A 24280-nucleotide genomic window follows, 5' to 3' on the forward strand; every position below is an offset into this window, starting at 1 on the left:
GTGACTGTGTCAAGCAGGATAGTATTAATGCTGTATCTGAACATTAAGGGTTTGCTTGTCTTACTCATCTGTATTAACTTACATTTTTCTATATTTAGAGCCACCTGCTGATCATCACACCAACTAGAAATTTTGTCTAGATCATCTTGTATCATCCTACAGTCACTAATCTTCAACACCTTCCTGTACTCCACAGCATCTTTAGTGAACAACAGCAGATTGCTGCCCATCCTGCCCGCCAGATCATTTATGTATATAGAAAAAATATCAACTGTCCTATCACACTTCCCTGGGGCATCCCTGATGTCACTCCTGTTCCTGATGAACACTCACCGTTGAGGAGAACATACTGGGTTCTGTTACTTAAGAAGTCTTTGAGCCTATTCCGTATGATCATACCGTCATTGAATGGTTTTTGGAAATCTAGCAGTAGTATGGAATCTGTCTATTGCCTTTCATCCACAGTTTACAGTATATCCTGTGAGAAAGTAGCAAGCTGGGTTTTGCACAAGCAATACTTTCTAAAGCCATGCTAATTTTTGGACATGAGCTTTTCAGTCTCTAGGCAATTTGTTATATTAGAACTCAGAATATGCTCTAGAATTCTTGAGCAAACCAACGTTAAGGATATTGGTCTGTAATTTTGTGGGTCTGTTGTTTTACCCTTCTTATATACAGGACTCACCTGCGCTTTTTGCCAATTGCTTGGCTCTTTGTGCTGGTGGAGAGATTTGTGATAAATGCAAACTAAGTAAGAAGCCAATGACGTAGAGTACTCTTTGTAAAACCAAATTTGGATTCCATCCAGCCCTGGTGACTTACTTATTTTCAATTCTTTCAGTTGTTTCTCTATGCCAGGGATGCTTGTTACTATATCATCCATACAGGACTCTGTGCAATGGTCAAATGGTAGTATGTTTGTACAATCCTCTTGTGTGAATGATTTCCACGATAGACATGGAATTTAAAACTTTGGCCTTCGTTTTGCTATCTTCTGCTGCCAAGCCAGACTGATCAATGAGTGACTGCATGGAAGCCTTAGACCTGTTTAGTGACTGTACATAGTACCAGAATCTTTTCAGGTTAACTGACAGATCTTTAGCCGAGGTATGACAGTGGAAGCTGTTGTATGCTTCATGCATAGATCTTTTCACAGACGTGTGAATCTCCACTAATCTTTGACTGTCATCATTTGCGTGTCCTCTAGTGAACCAAGAGTTCAACAGCCTTTGCTTCATCAACATTTTCTGAATTTTATTATTAAATGATAGTGAATCTTTTCCATCCTTAATTCACTTACAAGGCACATACTTGTCCAGAGCACAATTTACAATCTGTTTAAACTTTGCCCATAATTCCTCTATGTCCATCATTCTAGAACTAAATGGTTGCAGTTCATATTTACCAGATATAGACTGGGAGACTTAAACGTTTATAACAGGTGGCAGGGACAAAGAATCCAGTGAAATTTTTTTAAGTGCACTATCTGTTATGCAGTTAAACAGTTATGTTTGCAGTTAAACAGAGAACCGACTCATGGCGATAACATATTAGACCTTCTGGTGACAAACAGACCTGAACTATTTGAAACAGTTAACGCAGAACAGGGAATCAGCGATCATAAAGTGGTTACAGCACCGGTGATTTCAGCCATAAACAGAAATATTAAAAAAGGTAGGAAGATTTTTCTGTTTAGCAAAAGTGACAAAAAGCAAATTTCAGAGTACTTGATGGCTCAATACAAAAGTTTTATCTCAAGCACAGATAGTGTTGAGGATCAGTGGACAAAGTTCACAACCAATGTACAATATGCATTAGATGAGTATGTGCCAAGCAAGATTGTAAGAGATGGAAAAGAGCCACCGTGGTGCAACAATCGAGTTAGAAAACTGCTACGGAAGCAAAGGGAACTTCACAGCAAACATAAACATGGCTCTGAGCACTATGGGACTTAACATCTATGGTCATCAGTCCAAACATAAACGTAGCCAAAGCCTTGCAGACGAGCAAAAATTACACAAAGCGAAATGTAGTGTGAGGAGGGCTATGCGAGAGGCGTTCAACAAGTTCCATGTATTGACTTGGCAGAAAATCGTAAGAAAGTTTGGTCTTATGTCAAAGCGATAGGTGGATCAAAACAAAATGTCCAGACACCCTGTGACCAAAATGGTACTGAAACAGAGGATGACAGACTAAAAGGCCGAAATACTAAATGTCTTTTTCCAAAGCTGTTTCATAATGGAAGACTGCACTGTAGTTCCTTCTCTAGATTGTCGAACAGATGACAAAATGGTTCATATCAAAATAGATGACAGAGGGATAGAAAAACAATTAAAATTGCTCAAAAGAGGAAAGTCCGCTGGACCTGATAGGATACCAGTTCGATTTTACACAGAGTAAGCGAAGGAACTTGCACCCTTCTTGCAGCAGTGTACCGTAGGTGTCTAGAAGAGTGTAGCGTTCCAAAAGATTGGAAAAGGGCACAGGTCATCCCCGTTTTCAAGAAGGGACGACAAACAGATTTGCAGAACTATAGACCTTTATCTCTAACGTTGATCAGTTGTAGAATTTTGGAACACATATTGTGTTCAAGTATAATGACTTTTCTGGAGACTAGAAATCTACTCTGTAGGAATCAGCATGGGTTTCAAAAAAGACGATCATGTGAAACCCAGCTCGTGCTATTTGTCCACGAGACTCAGAGGACCATAGACATGGGTTCCCAGTTAGATGCCATGTTTCTTGACTTCCGTAAGGTGTTTGATACAGTTCCCCACAGTCATTTAATGAACAAAGTAAGAGCATATGGACTATCAGACCAATTGTGTGATTGGATTGAAGAGTTCCTAGATAACAGAACGCAGCATGTCATTCTCAATGGAGAGAAGTCTTCCGAAGTGAGCGTGATTTCAGGTATGCTGCAGGGGAGTGTCATAGGACTGCTGCTATTCAAAATATATATACATGACCTTGTGGATAAAATCGAAAGCACACTGAGGCTTTTTGCAGATGATGCTGTAGTATATTGAGAGGTTGTAACAATGGAAAATTGTACTGAAATGAAGGATCTGCAACGAATTGATGTATGGTGCATGGAATGGCAATTGAATCTCAATGTAGACAGGTGTAATGTGCTGCAAATACATAGAAAAAAGATCCTGTATCATTTAGCTACAATATTGCAGGTCAGCAACTGGAAGCAGTTAATTCCATAAATTATCTGGGAGTAGACATTAGGAGTGATTTAAAATGGAGTGACCATATAAAATTAATCGTCGGTAAAGCAGATGCCAGACTGAGATTCATTGGAAGAATCCTAAGGAAATGCAGTCTGAAAACAAAGGAAGTAGGTTACAGTACACTTGTTCGCCCACTGCTTGAATACTGCTCACCAGTGTGGGATCCGTACCAGATAGGGTTGATAGAAGAGATAGAGAAGGTCCAACGGAGAGCAGTGCACTTTGTTATAGGATCATTTAATAATCGCGAAAGCATTACAGAGGTGATAGATAAACTCCAGTGGAAGACTCTGCAAGAGAGACGATCAGTAGCTTGGTACGGGCTTTTGTTGATGTTTCTAGTTCACCGAGGAGTCAAGCAGTATATTGGTCCCTCCTACGTATATCTCACAAAGAGACCATGAGTATAAAATCAGAGAGATTAGAGCCCGTACAGAGGCATACTGACAATCTTTCTTTCCACGAACAATACGAGACTGGAATAGAAGGGAGAACCGATAGAGGTACTCAAGGTACCCTCTGCCACACACCGTCAGGTGGCTTGCGGAGTATGGATGTAGATGTAGATGTAGATTGTCTAAGTGAGATGCTAACAACTGTTTATCTGCTGTTTCTCGGCAGAAACACACTCCTAGCCCCCTTGATTGATTTATTAATTTTCATAACCATAGTCACTATGATGACAACATGATCATTAATCCCTGTCTCAGTACTGGTGCTATCCATAAAATCTGGCCTGTTTGTAGCAATAAGGTTAAAGGTATTTCCATTGTGTGTCGGCTGCCAAACTAGCTGCTAAAGACAGTTTTCAGAAAACATGTTCAAAAGTACTTCACAAGACTGTCTATTTGTACCCCCTGCAATGAATCCATATGTGTCCCAGTATAGACTCCGTAGGTTAAAATCACCGCCAACTAGTATCGCATGATTTGCGCATTTATATACAACTGACCATAGACTTTCTCTGAATGTTGCCGATGATGCTGTGGTATATGGGAAATTGTCATCATTGAGTGACTGTAGGAGAATACAAGATGACTTAGACAAGATTTCTAGTTGGTTTGATGAATGGCAGCTAACTGTGAATGTGGAAAAATATAAGTTAATACAGTTGAGTAGGAAAAACAATCAATAGTGTTCAAAAGCAGCATTGGTAGTGTGCTGCTTGACACACTCACATTGATTAAACATGTAGGTGTAAATGTTGAAAAGCAACATGAAATGGAATGAGCATGTAAGGATTGTAGTAACGAAGGTGAATGGTAGACTTAAGGTGTGTTGTGTGAATTTTAGAGAAGTGTGGTTCATCTGTGAAAGAGTAAACGTATAGAAGACTAGTTCTCAAGTTGTTGGAATCCCCACCTGATTGAAATGAAGGATGACATTGAAGCAGTTGAGAAATGTGCTGCTAGATGTGTTACTGGTAGGTTCGATCATCATGCGAGTGTTACAGAGATTCTTCATGGACTCAAATGGAAATCCCCGGAGGGAAGATAAAGCTTTCTATTTTTGGAACACTATTGAGAAAATTTAGAGAACTGGCATTTGAAACTGGCTGCAGAATGATTCTATTGCCACTAATGTACATTTTGGGTAAGGACCATGAAGATAAGACAAAGAGAAATTAGGGCTCATACAGAGGCATATAGATAGTCATTTTTCCCTCACTTTATTTGTGAGTGGAACATGAAAGGAAATGACTAGTAGTGGTATGAGGTACCCTATGCCATGTCTGTACAGTGGCATGTGCATTATGTATGTAAATGTGGATGTAGATCTGCATGATGAATATACTGTGGAGACCCCCATCTTCCAAGATGACAAGAGCCATGGTCATAGAACTGCACACAATTATTCTTGTTTTGACAAATGCTCAAGCACCCTATTGCACCTCAACAGGCCTACTAAATCATCCCTTCTTAATTCCACAAAAAAATTTCTAGGACTATTTGGAAGAGCGGGTGAAGTGCAGAAATCAACATTCTTGCATTTTTTGTAGTTCTATGGGCTTCATTATCAGCTTCAGCTGGTTATGGCTCACCTGAAGTAACTTATTGACTCTCTTCCTTGCCGAATTGAGGCCATTGTGAAGGCTGGAGGCAGTGTTAGCATGGTATTACTGTGCTGCTTCTTAGGGGTGCCTGATTTTTTATCCAATGTACATGTCTCCATAGAATCTGAAACTGAGTCTCAAATATGACCTAGTAAATTCCAGTATTCCGTTAGTTAATAAGTCCCAAAATGTTTCAGAAATTACAAATCTTAAATGATAAATAATTACTCAAGGTGGGAATCGAACTGATGACCTGCAGGTTGGCAAACAGTGACCATAACTGTTACACCACAGTGAGTGTGTACATAGCACAGTGATATCATTAAGTACATTCAGAACATGTTTTTCATCAGTTCCTTTGTGGCCATTCCATAAATATTATAAGAAAGCAAATTTTTCTCAGTACACAGTGCACATAATTATTTTTCTATTGTCATTCCTGGAGACCAGATTAGTAAATTAACTTATTTCATTGCTTCCACAGTGTTATAAAAATCCATGTTATGTTCATTCCTTGATTTAGGATTGACAGTTTATTTGTTTTTCACCAAACCACTAATGTAGTTACTCTTAACTTACTTTCTTGTTGCCAAATCTTTATCCCTTTCACCTTCTCTTTTTCTCATTCTTCCCACTCGTCTCTTGTCTTTCATTATTCATATTTTCCCCTTCTACCCATTGATTGTGCTTTGTCATCTGAGACAATGATTTCTCTTTTCCCTGTCATCTCAGTGTCCTAGTTTTCAGTTGTCTTCCATACTAGTAATATTTTCTTAACTTTATATAAATCCTATTGCAGTTCATTGTTTGATTTCTGTCCTTGATTGCTTGCTTGCTTGCTCCATATACTCCTCTAGAGCCTGAGCAATGTGATTTTTTTAAAAATCCTGTATTCTGCAGCATTAAAAAGTTCCCATTCATTTAGGTTCATTTTGTAGGAACTATGTTGTAACACACATACAATTCCTGAACTCAAAAACACTGCAGGTGTGCAGCATTATACTAAGAATAATGAAGTGCTAAGCATTGACAGAAAATACAGTTTTGAATAAGGTTCTGTCATGAAGTAGAAGAAACACTGACAATGGACAGGGAAATAGAAAGAACAATAAGTTGTTTAGCTTTTGACCTGTTCTGAAAGCTAATCAGTTTATAATCTATCCTACATGCCTGTCAACTGCTCTGTGCCTCTTCAATTATGCACAAAAGTTTAATTATTCATTCATCCATTCATCCATCAATCCATCATGTTGTGTGGCTGTCATCATAAGGGAATACCTTCAAGGATATAGAATGAATCAAGGGGTACATTACCAAAGTGATGCAGCTGTAAGGAACTGCAGTAACAATTAACTGTCATTAAGCTGCTATACACTTATTTGTTCTTACTCAAGCTAAATTTACAATATAGATTTTATCAGAAATGCTGCTAATTTGGAAGAGAGATGCTGATACTTTGGAAGGAAGTGGTTGCTTCCTCAAGTTACAGTGAAGAGCTGTTATTTATCTCATACAGCTGCTAGTGTAATACCTACAAGACCACATTGATATTTATCATGATCTGTTATTTATGATCAATAACATCAGATGCCTTTTTATTATGAACAGCACTATTTGTCATTCACATAGTAAGAATCGTTAATCCTTAAATATAGAGCTTCAGATGATTTTCAAGAGGGGCTAAAAAGGTAATTTTCTTCTAAGTTGATAGAGATTAGCAATTTCTTGCTTTATATCAGATGAGGATTTTTTATAAACTTTTTCACCAAAATACAGAACCCAACTGTGAACCATGTAAAAGGAGGTGAAGTCTACACAGAAATTATTTTTAAACCCCATATTGTGGTTGCATAACACACTGTTCGAGTTGGGCTGACTTACATTATTAACAACAAATACCATTAAGGAGTAAATCCATTGGAAAGTGAGGGAAAATTCCAAGATCTTGAGGGAGACCACTGCAAAATGTGTGCACCACTGGCAATAAAAATTGCAACACCTCGAAGACAGTTATGACCATCAATTTGGTATTAAGTGTGCTACATGCTCAAATAGATAAACAATTAGCATTTCAGTGCAGCCACACAAAGTAGGCATGAGTAATGCCACCTACATTCCATATGTAAGGATAACTTAGATAACAGTTTCTCATTCAGAGATCATGTTTGAGTGTTGGTAATTTGTGAGGAGACAGTTTTATGCCTCACCCTAGAAGGAGAAATGTCTACCAGCAGATGTCAGAATTCAACAGTGGCGGGGCTGTGGCCTGCTGAGACTACGGTTTATTATTCCGTGATACTGCTGCTCACATTGTGCAGGATCATAAGACTGTCACGAGAATATGGAATCTGTGGTTTCAGGAAGGTCATACTTAATCCCCTGCAGAACATCAGCAGTCTCATCTTATTAGCACCAGAGGAGACAGACGTACTGTTCACTTGGCCATTGAAAACAGTGGAGCCCCATTACCTACCTTATTTCTGGAAATGGGCATGTTTGCCACAAGACGAATATCCACATGAAGAGTGGGAAGTGCTCTGGAACATTATGGACTGTCACCATGGTTACCAGTGTTGCAGCATCCCATGACACTGCAGCAGAGAGAAGCAGGTCAACTGTGGTGCACCCTAAAACAACACTGGGCGTAGGACTGGTATTGTGTTACCTTTCTGGACAAGTCTGTCATACACATACAGCATCACAAAGTTTCTATCCATGTATGGAGAATCCAAGAAGAACAAACACTGTGAGATTTGATTCTTTGTTATCATACAGGCACAGCAACCATTGAAAACTTCTGGTCATGGGTTGCCAAGAGAACAGCATGCCACCACTTGCCCGCCACTCTGACCCGTGAACTCTGGCGTAGATGAGAAATGGCACGGAATGATGGTCCTGTGTCTGTCATCCAAAACCAGACACAATGACCAGCTGGCAGCTCTGTGTACTACATGTTGCACCCTGTATACCCCCAAATCCCTAACAAGTATAATCATGTATTCTTCCTTATATACTGGATACACAACATAAGTGAAATGTCATTATTTTATGTACTTCCAAGTGTTGCATTTCTAATGTTCAGCAGTATTATTATTGTTAACCCTTACTGAATGAATACTTTCCTTACGTAAGCTGACTCACCATAGAAAATAATTTTGTAAGCCAACAGGGCATGAAAATTTGCAAAATGAATGAGCTGCATTGGAAACTTTTGATTACTTCATTTACATGTTAACTTCATTTTATTTTTCTTTGTTGTTGGAACTCCCAAATTTAACAATACTTCTTCATTTGTTCATTGAGTGTATCACCATTAATGTTTATTGCTGGTACCAGCAAGTAATTTCGGTTTGTTCAAAACTGAAAAGTCTGAGTCTTTTTGAGATTGAAATTTAAACTGTTTCTTGTGAATCAGTTGTATATATGTTCAAATATTGCCTGGGCCGTGTGTGATACAGTTTGCACTACACCCTCAATTAGTATGAGAAAATGAGAAAATAAAAATTACCTTTCCTTAACCTATCTTGTAAGATAAGTTGTAAGGTCAGTATTGCCTCATGTGTTCCTGCATTTAACATTAACCAAATTTGCCATTTGCTTGATAGAACATGATAATAATATTAAAGAGGAAAAATGCTTCCTAATCTCCTGCAGAATGTTAGGGAGTTTTTTCCTTTTTAATATTCCAGCATTTATATATTTATATGGAATGTAAACTGATCCTCCCCTTGGTTGGTTTCTACCAATTCTTCTGTAACTACTTTGTGTAAATGTTTTGCAATTGTCACTTGTTAAGTGTCAGAAACAGTGGTCATGTGTATGTGAGTTGTACTTGTGTGTGTGTGTCACTTGCTAACTGTCAGAGACAGTGGTCATGTGTATGTGAGCTGTGCTTGAGTGTGTGTGTGTGTGTGTGTGTGTGTGTGTGTGTGTGTGTGTGTGTAATTTTTGTCTACTTCAGAAGAATGCCTTTTGGCTAACAGCTCACATGTTTAGCAGTCTTTTTGTCATGCCTGTCTCCAACTCATCTCCTCTATATGGTGAGTAGCAATCTATCCTTTTCATAAAATGCTATTTATTAAACTGATAGTGTGGGAATATTCACACCTGTCAGCACCTGCTTTCTTTGGAACTGGAATTATTACACCATTCTTGAAGTAAGACAGTATTTTGCCTGCCTCATATCTTGCAAATTAGGTGAAATAGTTCTGTCATGGTTGGCTCTTCCAAGGATTTCAACAATTCTGATGGAATGTCATCTACTGCAGGGCCTTGCTTTGACCTAGATCTTTCAGTGCTCTGCCAATTTATTTCCACAGATCATATCTCCCAACTCATCTTCATCTACTTTCTCTTCCCTTTCTATAATGATGTCTTCAAGCTAATTTCCCTTGTAGAGCCCCTCTATATATTCCTTAACACTTTTCTGCTTTGCTTAGCAGTGTCTTGCCATCTGAGCTCTTGATATTCTTACAGTTGCTTCTCTTTTCTCCAGAATCTCTTTAATCTTTCTGTAGGGGCTATCTACCTTTCCTCCTTATACATGGTTCTACAGCCTTGTATTTGCTCTCTAGCCATTCCTGTTTAGCCATTTTTCACTTTCTATCAGTCTCATTTTTTATACTTCTGTAGTCCATTTCAACAGCTTTATTTGCCCTATTTTTATATTCTCTGCTTTCATCAATTAAATTCATTAATGGTCCTGTGCTGCCTTCACTATGTCATCTCTCAAAACTGTTCATTTGTCTTCTACTGTATTCCTTTCTCTCATTACACTCAAACATTTTGTAATGCTCACTCTAAAACTCTCAATAATCTCTGGTTCTTTCAGCTTATCGATCTCCCGTCTCCTTAATTTCCTTAATTAACCAATAAATTATGGTCAGAGTTTACATCTGCCCTTGGGAATGTCTTACTCTTGAAAATTTTGTTTCAATATCTCTGCCTTACCACTATCATACCACTATATAAGAAGTCTCAAAGCTTCCAGTGTCTCCAAGCATCTTCAAAGAGTACAACCTTCTCACATGGTTCTTAAACCAGGCGTTAGTGAGATTAAATTATCTTTGTGCAAAATTCTACCACCCAAAATCCTTTTTCATTCTTTTCATCACAATCTGTATTTTTCTGTTATTTTTCCATCACTTCCTTCTCCTACTGTTGAATTCCAGTCCACCATCACAGTTATATATTCCTCTCCTTTAACCATCTAAATAATTTCTTTTATCTCTTCATACATTCTTTCAATTTCTTCATCATTTGTGGAGCTGGTTGGCATATAAACTTGAACTGCTGGGTGGGTGTTGGCATCATGTCCATTTTGGCTATGATAATTCATTCATTTGTTCATAGTAACTTACCTGCATTCCTATTTTGTTATTTATTATTAGACGTATTTCTACATTAATCCTATTTGAGTCTGTATTAACAACCCTGTACTGACCTGACCAGAAGTCCTGTTTTTCCTGCCTCTACACTTCACCAATCCCACTATATCCAAATTCAATCTATCCATTTCTCTTTTTAAATCTCTAACCTCCCTACCCGATTAAGTGATCTAACATTCTATGCTCCAACCTTGAATGACAGTTTTGCTTTTCCTGAAGATGATACCCTCCTGAGTAATCCTCGCCCAGAGATCTGAATGGGGCACTATTTTACCTCCAGAATATTTTACTAAGGAGGATGCCATAATCATTTAACCTTAAGAAAAGTTGCATGCCTGGTGGAAAAATAATGGCTGTAGTGTCCCCTTGCTTTCAGTCATTCACAGTACCAGCAGCACAAGTCCACGTTAGCTAACATTGCGAGGCCAGATCAGTCACTCATCCAGACTGTTGCCCCTGCATCTACTGAAAAGGCTGCTGCCACTCTTCAGGAACCACATGTTTTTCCTGGCGTCTCCACAAATAGGGTGCACCTATGATTCAGGTGTTTGTATTGTTGAGGAACTCATACCACACAACTTTGGCAAGGTCCATGGCTCATGAGGGGAAGTGCAGATGTAACATGGCAAATTCATGTCAGTTCTATGAAATGCACAAATAACATGCAATTGACATAAATGTGCTCAGAAATATACTGATAAACATCCTTAAATCTAATTGTAAATATTGCACACAGATGTCGTTCATGACTTTCCCTGTTTCTGCAGTGCAAAGTTTTGTGCATAAATAACATATATGTGAATACCCTAACTTTCTTATGCATGTAATTATACATGTTCAAGCAGAAAATGTTAAAAAACTTATCACAAGGAAAAATGTAACCTAGGTATCAATGACTGTGCAAGAGCCAACCACTGTGTAATTAACTTACCCTAGTTATATATTTTTAAAAGAAGTTTCTTCATTAATTTTTGTATTTACATTTATAATTAACTGCCCAGTCTCTATCACAGATGATCAATTTTGATGAAACGTGTCTCAGCATAAGGACAGATTTCAGAGTCAAATAACAAGTGTGCACTAATACGTGAAGGGTAATACACTTGTGAAGGTAATACACTGATGTAAAAAAAGTGTAGTGCAAGATAAGCAATTGCAAATATGAAATGCTGGTACACTAATGACAGGTGTAACTGCCAGAATATTGAATGCTAGTGTACAAATGTGCATGCATTGTGTTGTACAGGTGTTGGATGTCAGTTTGTGGGATAGAGTTTCATACCTGTTGCACTTGATCAGTCAATACAGAGATGGTTAATGCTGTTTGTGGATAACACTGGAGTCGTCATCTGATGATGTTCCATATGTTCTGTTATCGTGTTGGAAAACAACCGCTGGAATGCTCTTCATGAATGGCTGCTCAACAAGTTGAATTACCAGATTGACATACAAATTTGCAGTCAGGGTATAACCACAAAAGTGCTCCTGCTGTCATACGAAATTTCACCCCAGACAATAATTCTAGGTGTAGGCCCAGTGTGTGTAGCACATATACAGGTTGGTTGGAGGCCTTCAATTGGCCTCCTCCTAACCAACACACAGCCATCACTGGCACTGAGGCAGAACCAGTTTTCATCATAAAACACAACAGACCTCCATCCTGCCCTTCAACGAGCACTCGCTTTATACCACTGAAGTCACAAATGGCAGTGGTTGGTGGAATGCCTGCTACAAGGTATCTAGCTCAGAGCTGTCCTTGAAGTAACTGATTTGTAACAGTTTATTGTATCACTGTGATGCCAACTGTTGCTCAGATTGGTGCTGCAGATGCAGTATGAGGCACCAGAGCCATATGACAAACATGATGATCTTCTCTCTCAGTAGTGACATGAGGCCATCTAGAGCCCAGTCATCTTGCGACTGTACATTCTCATGACCACCACTGCCAGCAATCATGTACAGTGGCTACATTTCTGCCCAGTCTTTCTACAGTTCCACAGTAGGGATATCCACATTCTTATAGCCATATTACATGACCTCCTTCAAACTCAGTGGGGTGTTTATAATGTCATCTTTGCTGCTTTAAAGGCATTTTTGACTGACATCAACTCACCATGTACAATCTCAAAGGTAACTAATGCTCATGACTGTTACAGTGTGTATTTGAAGAAAACTTGATTTGTATCCTAATAGTGACATTACTAGCAGTAGTCTAATGTGAATGGCGTAAAATTGGAATAGACATCATATTTAAGATGCAGAAACACATTTACCAACTTTTGTTTATGTCGCACAATTCCCCTTTGGTGTTGTGATTTTTTTTCCATTAGTGTATATAACATGAAACACACATGATGGTTGTAATTAGTATTACAACACAAAATTCATAATTTACAACATTAAAAAATAATAATAATAATAATAATAAGTAATTGACAACAGAAATATTTTCTGAAGGACAGTTCTAAAAGTAAAACAGCAAGTGTAAATGGATGAAAGCTTCTCAGTGACTAAGCCATGTCAAATCAAATGGGTTTCCTGAGCTTCCTTTCTCAATAGTCATCATTGTCTGTCATGAAACTTACTGCCACAATTATGACTGCATCTGCCAGAAGAAGGTGTGAATGTTCTGATACAGGATCAGTGGTGTTGTGGACACCTTTCCCCTTCTGCCCCTGTGTCACCAATTCCAAATCCATTGCAATAGTTTTCATGCAATCTAACTTTCCTAACTGTGAAACATGTGTGATCACTATCAGTGTATATGATATATAGCAAAAATAAAGAAAGAAAAGAAATAGGAATAACACACAGAATGTAGAGAAAAAAGTTCAATCCCATTTTAAGAGTAGCAATTTTTTAAATATGAAACTACTTTTCAGAATCTTTAAAATAAATTATTCCTATGATATGAATAGTTTTGTGCTCTTTTAAGAAATATAATATAAATGGCCACACTATGCAGTGAATATAATTATGTTGTGTATGCTTTCAGGCTACATGTTGCTGCAACTCCTTGCCCTGCAGACAATGGCGACAGTAGTGGCACTAGCAGTTCGTGTGTGGTCTGTAAGTTCCCTTTTGGTGGGCCTTGTTGGCCTTGTACTATCTCTGGCCTCAGGGTTACTTCTCCACCCTGCAGATATGGGAGAATGGTGTCGATGGGTAGCTGCAGTGTCACCTGCTCATCTCTTGTTGCCACCACTGTTGCACCGTCAGTACCAACCTCAAGTACTAGCAGCTGCAACTGCCACCTGTCATAACCGCCCAGTAAGGAGTTGTGATTTTCTTTTTAGCATTCGGCAGATTCATTTTGGTTCTTGAATTATCAAACCACTGAATCACTAATTCATACTTTCAGTTTGTTTTCCAGTGTCTCATATAATATAAGATTGAGTTTTATTTGATGTTGCATAGGCATGAACAAGAAAATTCAGTGTTGTCATGTTGATGTATGGCTGCTGGTGATCTGTGCAATTTCTGTACCTGTATTTATTAAAGTTATTGCCAAAGCAACTATAATTAGAATGTTTTGGTATAGATGACATACTTATCTCAAAGTGCAGGCAAAATTCATATGAGTTACAGTGAAGAAGCCACACTGAATGTGGCATGTCTTGTTTAAAACTATTGAAACAGATGGTAGAATGAGTACAAATGTAATACAATAAATGCAGACAAGGTTAAAGATAGCTGAATGCTTCAGGCAAGATGAATCTTTACACAACTTTCTCTTAGTTTTACTCATTACATTTTGGAGCATAGTTGGAAAGGATTCACATATAAATTAATGTTATTATTACTACTTTGGTTACAATTATGGCTGCAAGCAGGTCAGTTTTCATCATCCTTGAATCCAGAAAACTGTATTTTTAATAACTATTAGCTGTATGTGTATTCACTGAGTGCTTTTGTCCCATGGTGTGGGAATTACCTTTAATCTTTAGTTATCTTTACTCAACGAGTTTGTCTCTTTATATTGTTATACAATTCACCATTGAAACACTTCCATTATTTTACACACAGATTAGTTAGTTTGTTTTTAAGTCTTTGCACTGATGTTGTTAGAAAAGGTTTATGCACCTTTCATCCTGGATTTTGACAGCAAAATTCCTTTGCATAATTCAAATGAGTGGAAATATTACTAAATATTCATTTATGATAATGGAGGCGAATAGCAAAAACATAATGTTTAATCTGTAGGGATCTGAAAAATTTGCATTTGCAATAAATGCAAATATAGATGCAAATTCTGCCTCAAAATGCGAAAATGCAAAATTACCCAGTAAATGCTATTTCATTGTGATTTGTATCCAGATGAACTGTTTTTTCAGAGGTAGTTTGAAATAGCTTTACTATTTCAAAAATATAACCAATTTCAGTTACTGGTACTGCACATCATCTGGCAACACCCAATTTGAAAAGATAATGTGCACAAGAACATGTTTACAAAATAAAAATTGCACCACACAATGACGTATTGGTGTGCTCAATGCTCTGGTGACACATCAGTTGTGGCTGGTTGAATGGTCTCTGTAAGATAGACACTATGTAATGAAACACAGGACTCAGCCGTGAGACCTAACATCTTCAAACAAAGAACTGTGAACATTTGTCTGCTAGCTAAAGTTCAATAGTTGATATAATATGGACACTTTGGGCACTTTCATGTTGCAGTGTTTGGTGGTAGCTGTTTTGAACTGTGGTTGCATCAAATAATGGTAGAAGTTGGGTATGAACTATCTTGTTTACGACACTGACGATCTCAGGAAGCAATTGCACAGTAGCAATTACTGAATGCTTTGTATTGTGCATTGCTCATTGCTTTCATTTCTTATTTTAAATGAGTGAAAAGACTAATCCTGCTCCATCACAGAGTTAATGATGACCATCACAACACCAGAAGTAATTGGTGATTGGTATGACCGTTTTTCAGTTCTGCTTTCACAGAAAAACAGAATGTGCGGGTGGGCTGGCTGTTGTGCAAGAGAGGGGCAGGGCTTGTTTCCCCTCACCATTCCTCTTCCTTATGGCAGTCTTAATTCCAGTTGGTTTATGCTTGTGCTTGATTGCCAGTTTATAGTGTCCGCACTCAGGACAAAGAGACTGGAAAATGAAACTTGCCAGCGTATTTTGAACAGGTTGAAAGTCTTTGACTGATATGTGAATAGAGTTGTCTTTGGTAATACTTCTACACTAAGCACCTTGTTGGTTCTATCTGTAGCATTACCAAGCACGAGTTGTATGGCTATGAATGCCCGTGAAAGGTCAGAATCAGTATTCACTGATTCTGTAGTTATTGAATTGAGTGGAAAAGAAAAACAATGTGAAACACTTGAAATCAGAGAAGCATCTTTTTTGTCACAGCTAAACTAAAAAGTTATTTTAGAATTAATGTTAGCTAATTTTATGTCAGGAATTCTATTTTAAATGTGATTGTGGTGCATTGCTCGAGGATAGTGTAAACTACAATTTCTGTTTCACATTATTTCACCCTTTTTGTCTTCTTAAATACATGTATTAAATTTGAAGTTTTACTGCTCTTATATTATTTTGGGAACTATCACTGACACATGAAGCTTTGTGTTGTGTACATAGTTCCGCGTAGTCAGCGCGTACACATCTTTCCCACTAGAGCGCGCACCGCTAAGCACAACAGTGCAGGTGCGAGCTGGTCCGTCTCCGCACTACGAGATGGCGCTGCCTTAGAGACGCACCAAATTCTGCTTCTGCTGATCCGCGTATTAATATGTAACGCAGCCAATGAGATTGCTGCTAACGTAGAACCTTTTCTCCTCGCGGATCACAATCGTGCAGTGATACCTGAACGCGCGAGGTATTATAACGAGTGTACAGACCTCCGATTAGTCAGTCTGCATTTGTCTGCACCAGTCTGTACCAGTCTGCATTAGTCTGTACCAGTCTATAGTCAAGTTTCAGTCTGCGCCTAATAAGATTACCATATTCCTGTGCATAGCCATGAAGATAAATGTATAGACACTTTTGTCAAGTATCAGCGATATGTGAGAATAAGATTAATGTACCAAGACCAAAGGAACTTCAGATTGTCAATTGTAAATAGCATCCAGAATCAAGTTACGTAATGTTTATGCTTGTTATTATTTTAATTAATGTGTGTGAAAATTAATCAAGTTCTGTTTAAAATTGGTCAGCATCAATCTGTTACTCTAAGCGTGCAAGTGCCATTTCTATCGTCTGACCTAACGGCAGAAGATAAACATGCCACGATAAGACCACGAGACATATTGCTGACACTCGCCTACTTCGTTAGAGCGACAAGTCAAATAATCTGATGGTGTGTGTACCGAAGGTCTCACAGTACGCACACCACACTTTGCTTTGTTGTATTCCAGTATTTATGTGCTATAAAAATTAGCGTAACTTTGCTTCCTGTATATTTTACACATCCTTCCACAGTGAAACACAATTTTCCATTCATTGTGTAGTGTGTTTTGTAGTTGATACCATATTTACATTAAATCTTTTATTGTCGTGTAAGTTATATTTGAACTCTGTATGACTGGACGTGTTCCACATCATTGCAATTCACTTTATACCTAGATCTACAGAATAGGAAATCAATAAATAAATTCACTGGTGAGAAAAAGCTGCCATATTTCAACAGAAAGAGTCATTTGATGGAAGCTTAAATAGAGCCAAAAGAAGAAATAAGCAAAGACCATTTCAGAACAAGCTCTTGAAGTTTTCACAAAAGCACACATTCCAGTCAAAAAAGCACCCTAATCACCACTTGTTTTAACAGTCAGTTTCAAATCACTAAGGCTTTGTCTTCAGACACATAGCATGACAACCTGTTAATTTGTACATTTAATTATTTTTTAAAAAATCAAATCTCAATGAAAATAAATGTGAGTTTTGGCAAAACCAGATGCTAATTTTGCCAAAAATAAATCTACATTTTCAGGTCCTTAGTGATCAGTGTCATGTAGAACAGGTGATTGTTAAACATGACATACTGTAACAAATGAATTACACTCATAAAACCACCATCAAATGGGATGGAAATCATTACATGTGATACACATGTGCAGACAAACAAATTATCACAATTTCAGAAAAACTGGATGATTTATTCAAAAGAAAGAAGTTCACAAATTGATCAAGTCAGTAATGTGTTGGACCACCTCTCATCCTTACTCAAGCAGTTATTTAGCTCAGCATTGATTTACACAGTTGTTGGATGTCCTCTTGAGGGTTATCATGGCAGATTCTGTCCAACTGGTGCATTAGATAGTCAAAATTGTGAGCTGGTTGAAGAGCCCCGCCCATAGTGCTCTGAATGTTCTCAATTGGTGGAGATCTGGTGACCTTGCTGTCCAAGGCAGGGTCTGAGAAGCACAGAGACAAGTGATAGAAACTCTTGCCGTATGCAAGCAGGCATTTTCGTGCTGAAATGGAAGCCCAGGATGGCTCGTCATGAAGGGCAACAAAATGGGACACAGACTATTGTTGACATACTGCTGTTCTGTAAGGGTACCCCATATGGCAACCAAAGGGTTCCTGCTATGAAAAGAAATGGCACTCCAGATCATCACTCCTGGTTATAGGGCCATATGGTGGGCGATAGTCAGGTTGGTATACCATCGCTGACTGGGTTATCTCCAAACAAAATCATCACAGGTCATCAGGGCTCAACTTAAAGTGGGGCTCATCACAGAGGACACTTCTATTCCAGCCAATGAGATTCCAGACTGACGACATTTCTGGAGATGCTGCGGACAGCAGTGGAATACCAACTTGACTGTCACCCACTAATCAGGGATGATGGTCTGAGGTGCCGTTACTTTCCACAGCAGGAACCCCATTGGTTGTCATCCACAGCACCCTTAAACCATATCGATAATATACTACACTCTGTTTTTTGCTTTCCATGGTAAACCACCTGGGGCTTAAATTTCACGTAGATAATGCCTGCCCACACGTGGTGGGAGTTTCTACTGCTTGTAGCTTCATAAGCAAATAATACAGTTTTTGACCAGTGCTTTCAGGTCATTGGAAAATGCAGGAATAAAGTGTTGTGACTTGCGTGACGCCGTGACGGGCACAAAAATCCGCAAAATCGAAAGAGGCAAATTGCGGACCATTATCAGTAACAAGAGTAGAGGGAAGGCCTTCCAAAGAGAAAATGCGAGCTAGAGCATTTGTGGTTGCCGCGGTGGTAGGCGACATGCAACGGCCAGTGCAAGGAAAGTTAGAGTAGGCGTCAATAACAAGAAGCCAATAAGTACCTAGAAAAGGTCCGTGAAGTCAGCATGAATACACTCCCAGGGCTTCTCAGGCGAAGGCCACGGTGACAAAGATGACTTCGGGGTGGCGGCCTATGACACACAAGGGCCGCAGGCAGTGACCATGTGTGCAATTTCAGAGTCGATGCCGGGCCAGTACACATGACGGCGCGCCAAAGATTTCGTGCGAGAGACGCCCCAATGCCCTTGCTGAAGGAGGCGATAAGACCGAAGCACGCAAAGACGCAGGTACCACAACACACGGCGAAGCATTGTCGGTGGAAAGGAGGATAACACCATCCCTAGCTGTGAGGCAGTAACGCAAAGCATAGTAGTGGATCAGAAGTCTTAGTAGATGGACGATCTGACCAACCCTCCTGAATACAGCGTAAAACCCGGGAGAGGGTAGGGTCAGAACCCATAGCAGCCGCCAGCCGGTCCCCGGTGATGGGGAACCCGTCCACAACCCGCTGCTCGGCAACATCCAGGTGGAAACACAAAAGTTTGTTCCTATCGAATGCCAGATCAGGACCCATGGGAAGGCAAAACAGTGCAGCAGCATTTGCATGTTGAGCTGTCGGCCAGAAATGAATTTCATAATTGAAACGAGACAAGTAAAGAGCCCAACGCTGGAGGCGGTGTGCAGCCTTGTCGGGAAGTGACGTTGATGGATGAAACAAGGAAACAAGTGGTTTGTGATTCGTAACAAGATGAAATTTGGATACATAGAGGAAAACACCAAACTTATGAAGAGCATAAATAATGGCCAAAGCTTCTTTTTCAATTTGAAAATACTTTTGTTGGGCATCCGTGAGCGTTCTGGAGGCATAAGCGATGGGTTGTTCAGAACCGTCAGAAAAACAGTGCGCAAGGACTGCACCGACTCCATATTGAGAGGCGTCCATGGCAAGAACAAGATGTTGGCCACGTCGATAAGTAGCCAGGCACGGGTCCTGTTTCAGCATAGTCTTCAATTTGTGGAAAGCCGCATCACATGATGCTGACCAGTGAAAAGGCACGTTTTTATGCAACAGCTGAGCCACCGAAGTAGCAGACGGTAAAAACCTGTGATAGTATGCAATTTTCCCCAAGAAGGCCTGCAGTTCCTTAAGAGGTGTAGGGCGAGGAAGGGCATCGATCTCAGCGACAGTTTGCTGAAGCGGACGAATACCATCCCGAGAGAGTTGAAACCCCAAGTATGTGATAGATGCCTGAAAAAATTTTGATTTCTGAAGATTACACTTAAGACCGGCAGTCTGTAAGACATAAAAAAAGGATGCAGAGATTCTGAAGATGTTCTTCAGTGGTGGAGCCAGTGACAACAATGTCGTCCATGTAATTTATACACCCAGGGACAGTGAGCAATAATTGTTCCAAGAATCGCTGAAAGAGAGCAGGGGCGCTGGCAACCCCGAATGGCAATCGTTGGTATTGATAGAGGCCGAAAGGCGTGTTAAGGACCAGACACTTCCAGGTAGCAGTGTCGAGAGGAAGTTGATGATAAGCTTCTGACAGGTCAAGTTTAGAAAAATACTGGCCGACAGCAAGTTTAGTGAACAATTCTTCAGGTTGAGGCATAGGGTAAGTGTCGATAAGGCATTGAGCATTTACAGTGGTCTTGAAATCGCCACAGAGACGAATAGCACCATTTGGCTCAGCAACGACAACGACAGGAGAGGACCACTCAATGGAAGTGACAGAAAGCAAGAGCCCTGAAGCAGTGAGACGATCCAGCTCCCGTTTGACCTGATCATGAAGGGCCACAGGAATGGGCCGAGCCTGAAAAAACTTTGGCCGAGCAGTGGGTTTGAGAGTGATATGAGCTTCAAAGTCATTTGCACGGCCTAACCCAGGAGAAAAAGGGATGAAAATATCGTCGACAAGAAATCCAATTGAGCGTAAGGAATAGCATCAGAGACGATATTGACAGAGTCATCTATGGAGAACCCAAAAACGCAAAAGGCATCGAAACCAAAAAGATTCTCCGCATTACTATGGTTGACCACAAATATGGGAACAGTGCGAATAACAGATTTGTAAGATACCTCAGCATCAAATTGTCCCAAGAGAGAAATCTGTTTATTGTAAGGCTGTAATTGCCTAGTGACAGGTGACAGGATTGGAGGACCCAACTGAAGATACATCTGAGAATTGATTATAGTGTCAGCAGAACCAGTATCCACCTGCATGCGAACATCTCGACCAAGTATTTGGACAGTGAGGAATAATTTCCCTTAACGGGAAGAAGTACAATTGACAGACAACACAGAATCAGAATCAGTGCCATGTTCATGAACATCGTGTATGTGGTTGGATTTGCAAACGGATGACACATGACCCTTTTTTTTTTGCATTTGTGAGACACGGCCCAACGTTGTGGACAATCCTGTCGTGAATGTTTCATAAAACACCGCGGACATGAAGGAAGTTGCCGTGGGTTTTGCTGCAGTTTCTTAGAGGTTTGTTTACGGTTGGGCCGAGGCTGCACTTGGGAGTGTACTGCGGCCACGTCAGCCAGCGCAGACACGCCACACGCTTTGTCAACAGCGCACAGAGGTTGTATTTCCCCGACGTCAACCCATGCCCCTATTTGCGCTCCAGCGGCGCGAGAAATTTCAAAAGACTGCATGATGGATAGGGCTTCATCTAGAGTCGGATTTGCCAACTGAAGGGCACGTTGCCTAACCTCTTTGTCGGGCGCCGACCGGATAATAGCATCCCGTACCATGGAATCGGCATAGGATTCTTTGTGAACTTCAGTAACAAATTGACACTTTCTACTGAGTGCCGAGGCTGCACTTGGGAGTGTACTGCGGCCACGTCAGCCAGCGCAGACACGCCACACGCTTTGTCAATAGCGCACAGAGGTTGTATTTCCCCGACGTCAACCCATGCCCCTATTTGCGCTCCAGCGGCGCGAGAAATTTCAAAAGACTGAATGATGGATAGGGCTTCATCTAGAGTCGGATTTGCCAACTGAAGGGCACGTTGCCTAACCTCTTTGTCGGGTGCCGACCGGATAATAGCATCCCGTACCATGGAATCGGCATAGGATTCTTTGTGAACTTCAGTAACAAATTGACACTTTCTACTGAGGCCGTGAAGTTCAGCAGCCCAAGCACGATAGGATTGATTCGGTTGTTATTCACAATGATAAAAGGCAACACGAGAGACTACGACATGCGTATGCTTTTGAAAATAAATGGACAGAAGTGAGCACATTTCAGCAAAGGACAAAGACGCAGGATCTTTCAAAGGAGCCAATTGTGACAACAACTGATACATTTGAGGTGAAATCCATGAAAGGAACAGAGACTTACGTGTTTGGTCGTCCGTGACATGAAATGCTGTCAAAGACGTTTTTTGTAATCAGACCAGTCTTCCGCCATCTCATCATAAGGAGGAAAAGGAGGTAGAGACAACGACGAGAGATGCCCCATATTTGATGCTGCGATGAAATCACGAATCGCATTTGTGAGAAGTGTTTGCTGTTCTATGAGACCTTGCAATTGTTGCTCTAAAGTAGCCATGGAAACACGTGGGTCAACGATGAAAAAGAAAAATTCACTACCTCGTCGCCAATTGTTTTAACTTCAAGTTGAACAAATGTATTTCAAGGACGACACAATACATGAAAGTCACAGATCAAGTAAACAGAGTAAGACGTGTGTCACTTTAACAGTCAAATCATAACTGAGTCCGAGTCTAGCAGCCGCTGGCTGGCTGGCCACTTAGGTGGCGCAGCCGCTGCATGGCTGGTAAACAGCGCCGCATGTAGAGGACGCGCGTAACTGCATGGCGGCACTTTGAAAGATCGGCGAGTCACAACATAAAGATTACCTTTCCTTATTCTATCTTGTAAGATAAGTTGCAAGGTCAGTATTGCCTCATGTGTTCCTGCATTTCTACTTGCATATTGATCAAACCTAAGGGTAACAAATCTAGTAGCCAGCCTCTGAATTTTTTTGATGTCTTCCTTTAATCCAGGCTGGTGGGGATCCCAAACAATCAAGCAGTAGGGCCTACTCAAGAATGTGGCACACTTGTGTTCTGTATGTGGTCTCCTGTACAGATGAACCACACTTTTCTAAAATTCTCCTAATAAGCCAAAGTCAACCATTCACCTTTCCTTTGATTCATTTCATATTGCTTTGCAATGTTATGGCTAAGTATTTAATTGATGTGACTGTGTCAAGCAGCATGCTAGTAATGCTGTATTCGAACATTATGGGACTCTTTTTTCCTACTATCTGCATTAACTTACATATTTCTATATTTGGAGGTAACTACCCTTCATCACACCAGCTAGAAATTTTGTCTAAGTCATCTTGTATCCTTCTGTAGTCACTCAATGATGAATCCTTCCCATACATCACAGCATCATCAGTGAACACTGCAGATTGCTGATCAACCTGTCCATCAGATCAGTTATGTGTATGGAGGATAAGAGTGGTCCTGTCACATTTTCATGGGGCACTCCTGATGATATCCTTCTGTCTGATGAACACCCACTGTCGAGAACAACATACTGAGTTCAGTTACTTGAGAAGTCTTTGAGTCACTCACATATCTGGGAATCTATTCTGTATGCCCATACTTTCATTAATAGTTTGCTATGGGGCGCCATGGCAAATGCTTTCTGGAAATCTAGGAATACAAAATCTGTTTGTTGCTCTTCATCCGTTGTTCTCAGGATACCATGTGAGAAAAGAGCAAGATGAATTTCACAGAAGCTGTGCTTTCTAAATTGCAGTGATTTGTGGACGTAATTTCCAATTAAATGAAATTTGTTGTATTAAAATGAGAATATGTTCAAGAATTCTGCAGCAAACTGATGTTAAGGATATTGGTCTGTAATTATGCAGATCAAATTCTTCTTATACACAGGAGTCACCTGCACTTTTTCCAGCTGCTTTGTACTGTGCACTGGGTGAGAAATTCATGACAAATGAAGGTTAAGTAAGGGGTCAATGCCATACAGTACACTTGGTTAAACCAAATTGGGATTCCATCTGGACCTTGTGCCTTGTTTGTTTTCATTTCTTTCAGTTGTTCCCGTATACCATGGGGTGCCTATTAATGCCTGTTACTATGTCCACCATATGGAAGTCTGTCTGATCATCAAACAACAGTATGTTTGTTCAATCCTCCTGTGTGAAAAATTTCTCAAATGCAAAATTTAGTGCGGCCCCTCCCACCAGAGGTTTGAGTCCTCCCTCGGGCATGGGTGTGAGTGTTGTCCTTAGTGTTAAGTTAGTTTAAGTAGTGTGTAAGTCTAGGGACCGATGACCTCAGAAGTTTGGTTCCTTAGGAATTCACACACATTTGAATATT

At 40.0% G+C, this 24280-nt stretch overlaps 1 protein-coding gene across 1 annotated transcript in view; it reads left to right on the plus strand.

The window, feature by feature from the left end:
• Positions 1 to 24280, plus strand: part of LOC124556447 (ATP-binding cassette sub-family G member 8) — a 327261-nt gene that overhangs the window by 290500 nt on the left and 12481 nt on the right. Inside the window, exon 15 of the mRNA XM_047130396.1 lies at positions 13675 to 13949. Coding sequence (XP_046986352.1) covers positions 13675 to 13949 — 275 coding nt within the window. The remainder of the gene's footprint in view (positions 1 to 13674; positions 13950 to 24280) is intronic.

The sequence above is a fragment of the Schistocerca americana genome, chromosome X (genome assembly GCF_021461395.2).
Source record: "Schistocerca americana isolate TAMUIC-IGC-003095 chromosome X, iqSchAmer2.1, whole genome shotgun sequence".
NCBI classification, from domain to species: domain Eukaryota; kingdom Metazoa; phylum Arthropoda; class Insecta; order Orthoptera; family Acrididae; genus Schistocerca; species Schistocerca americana.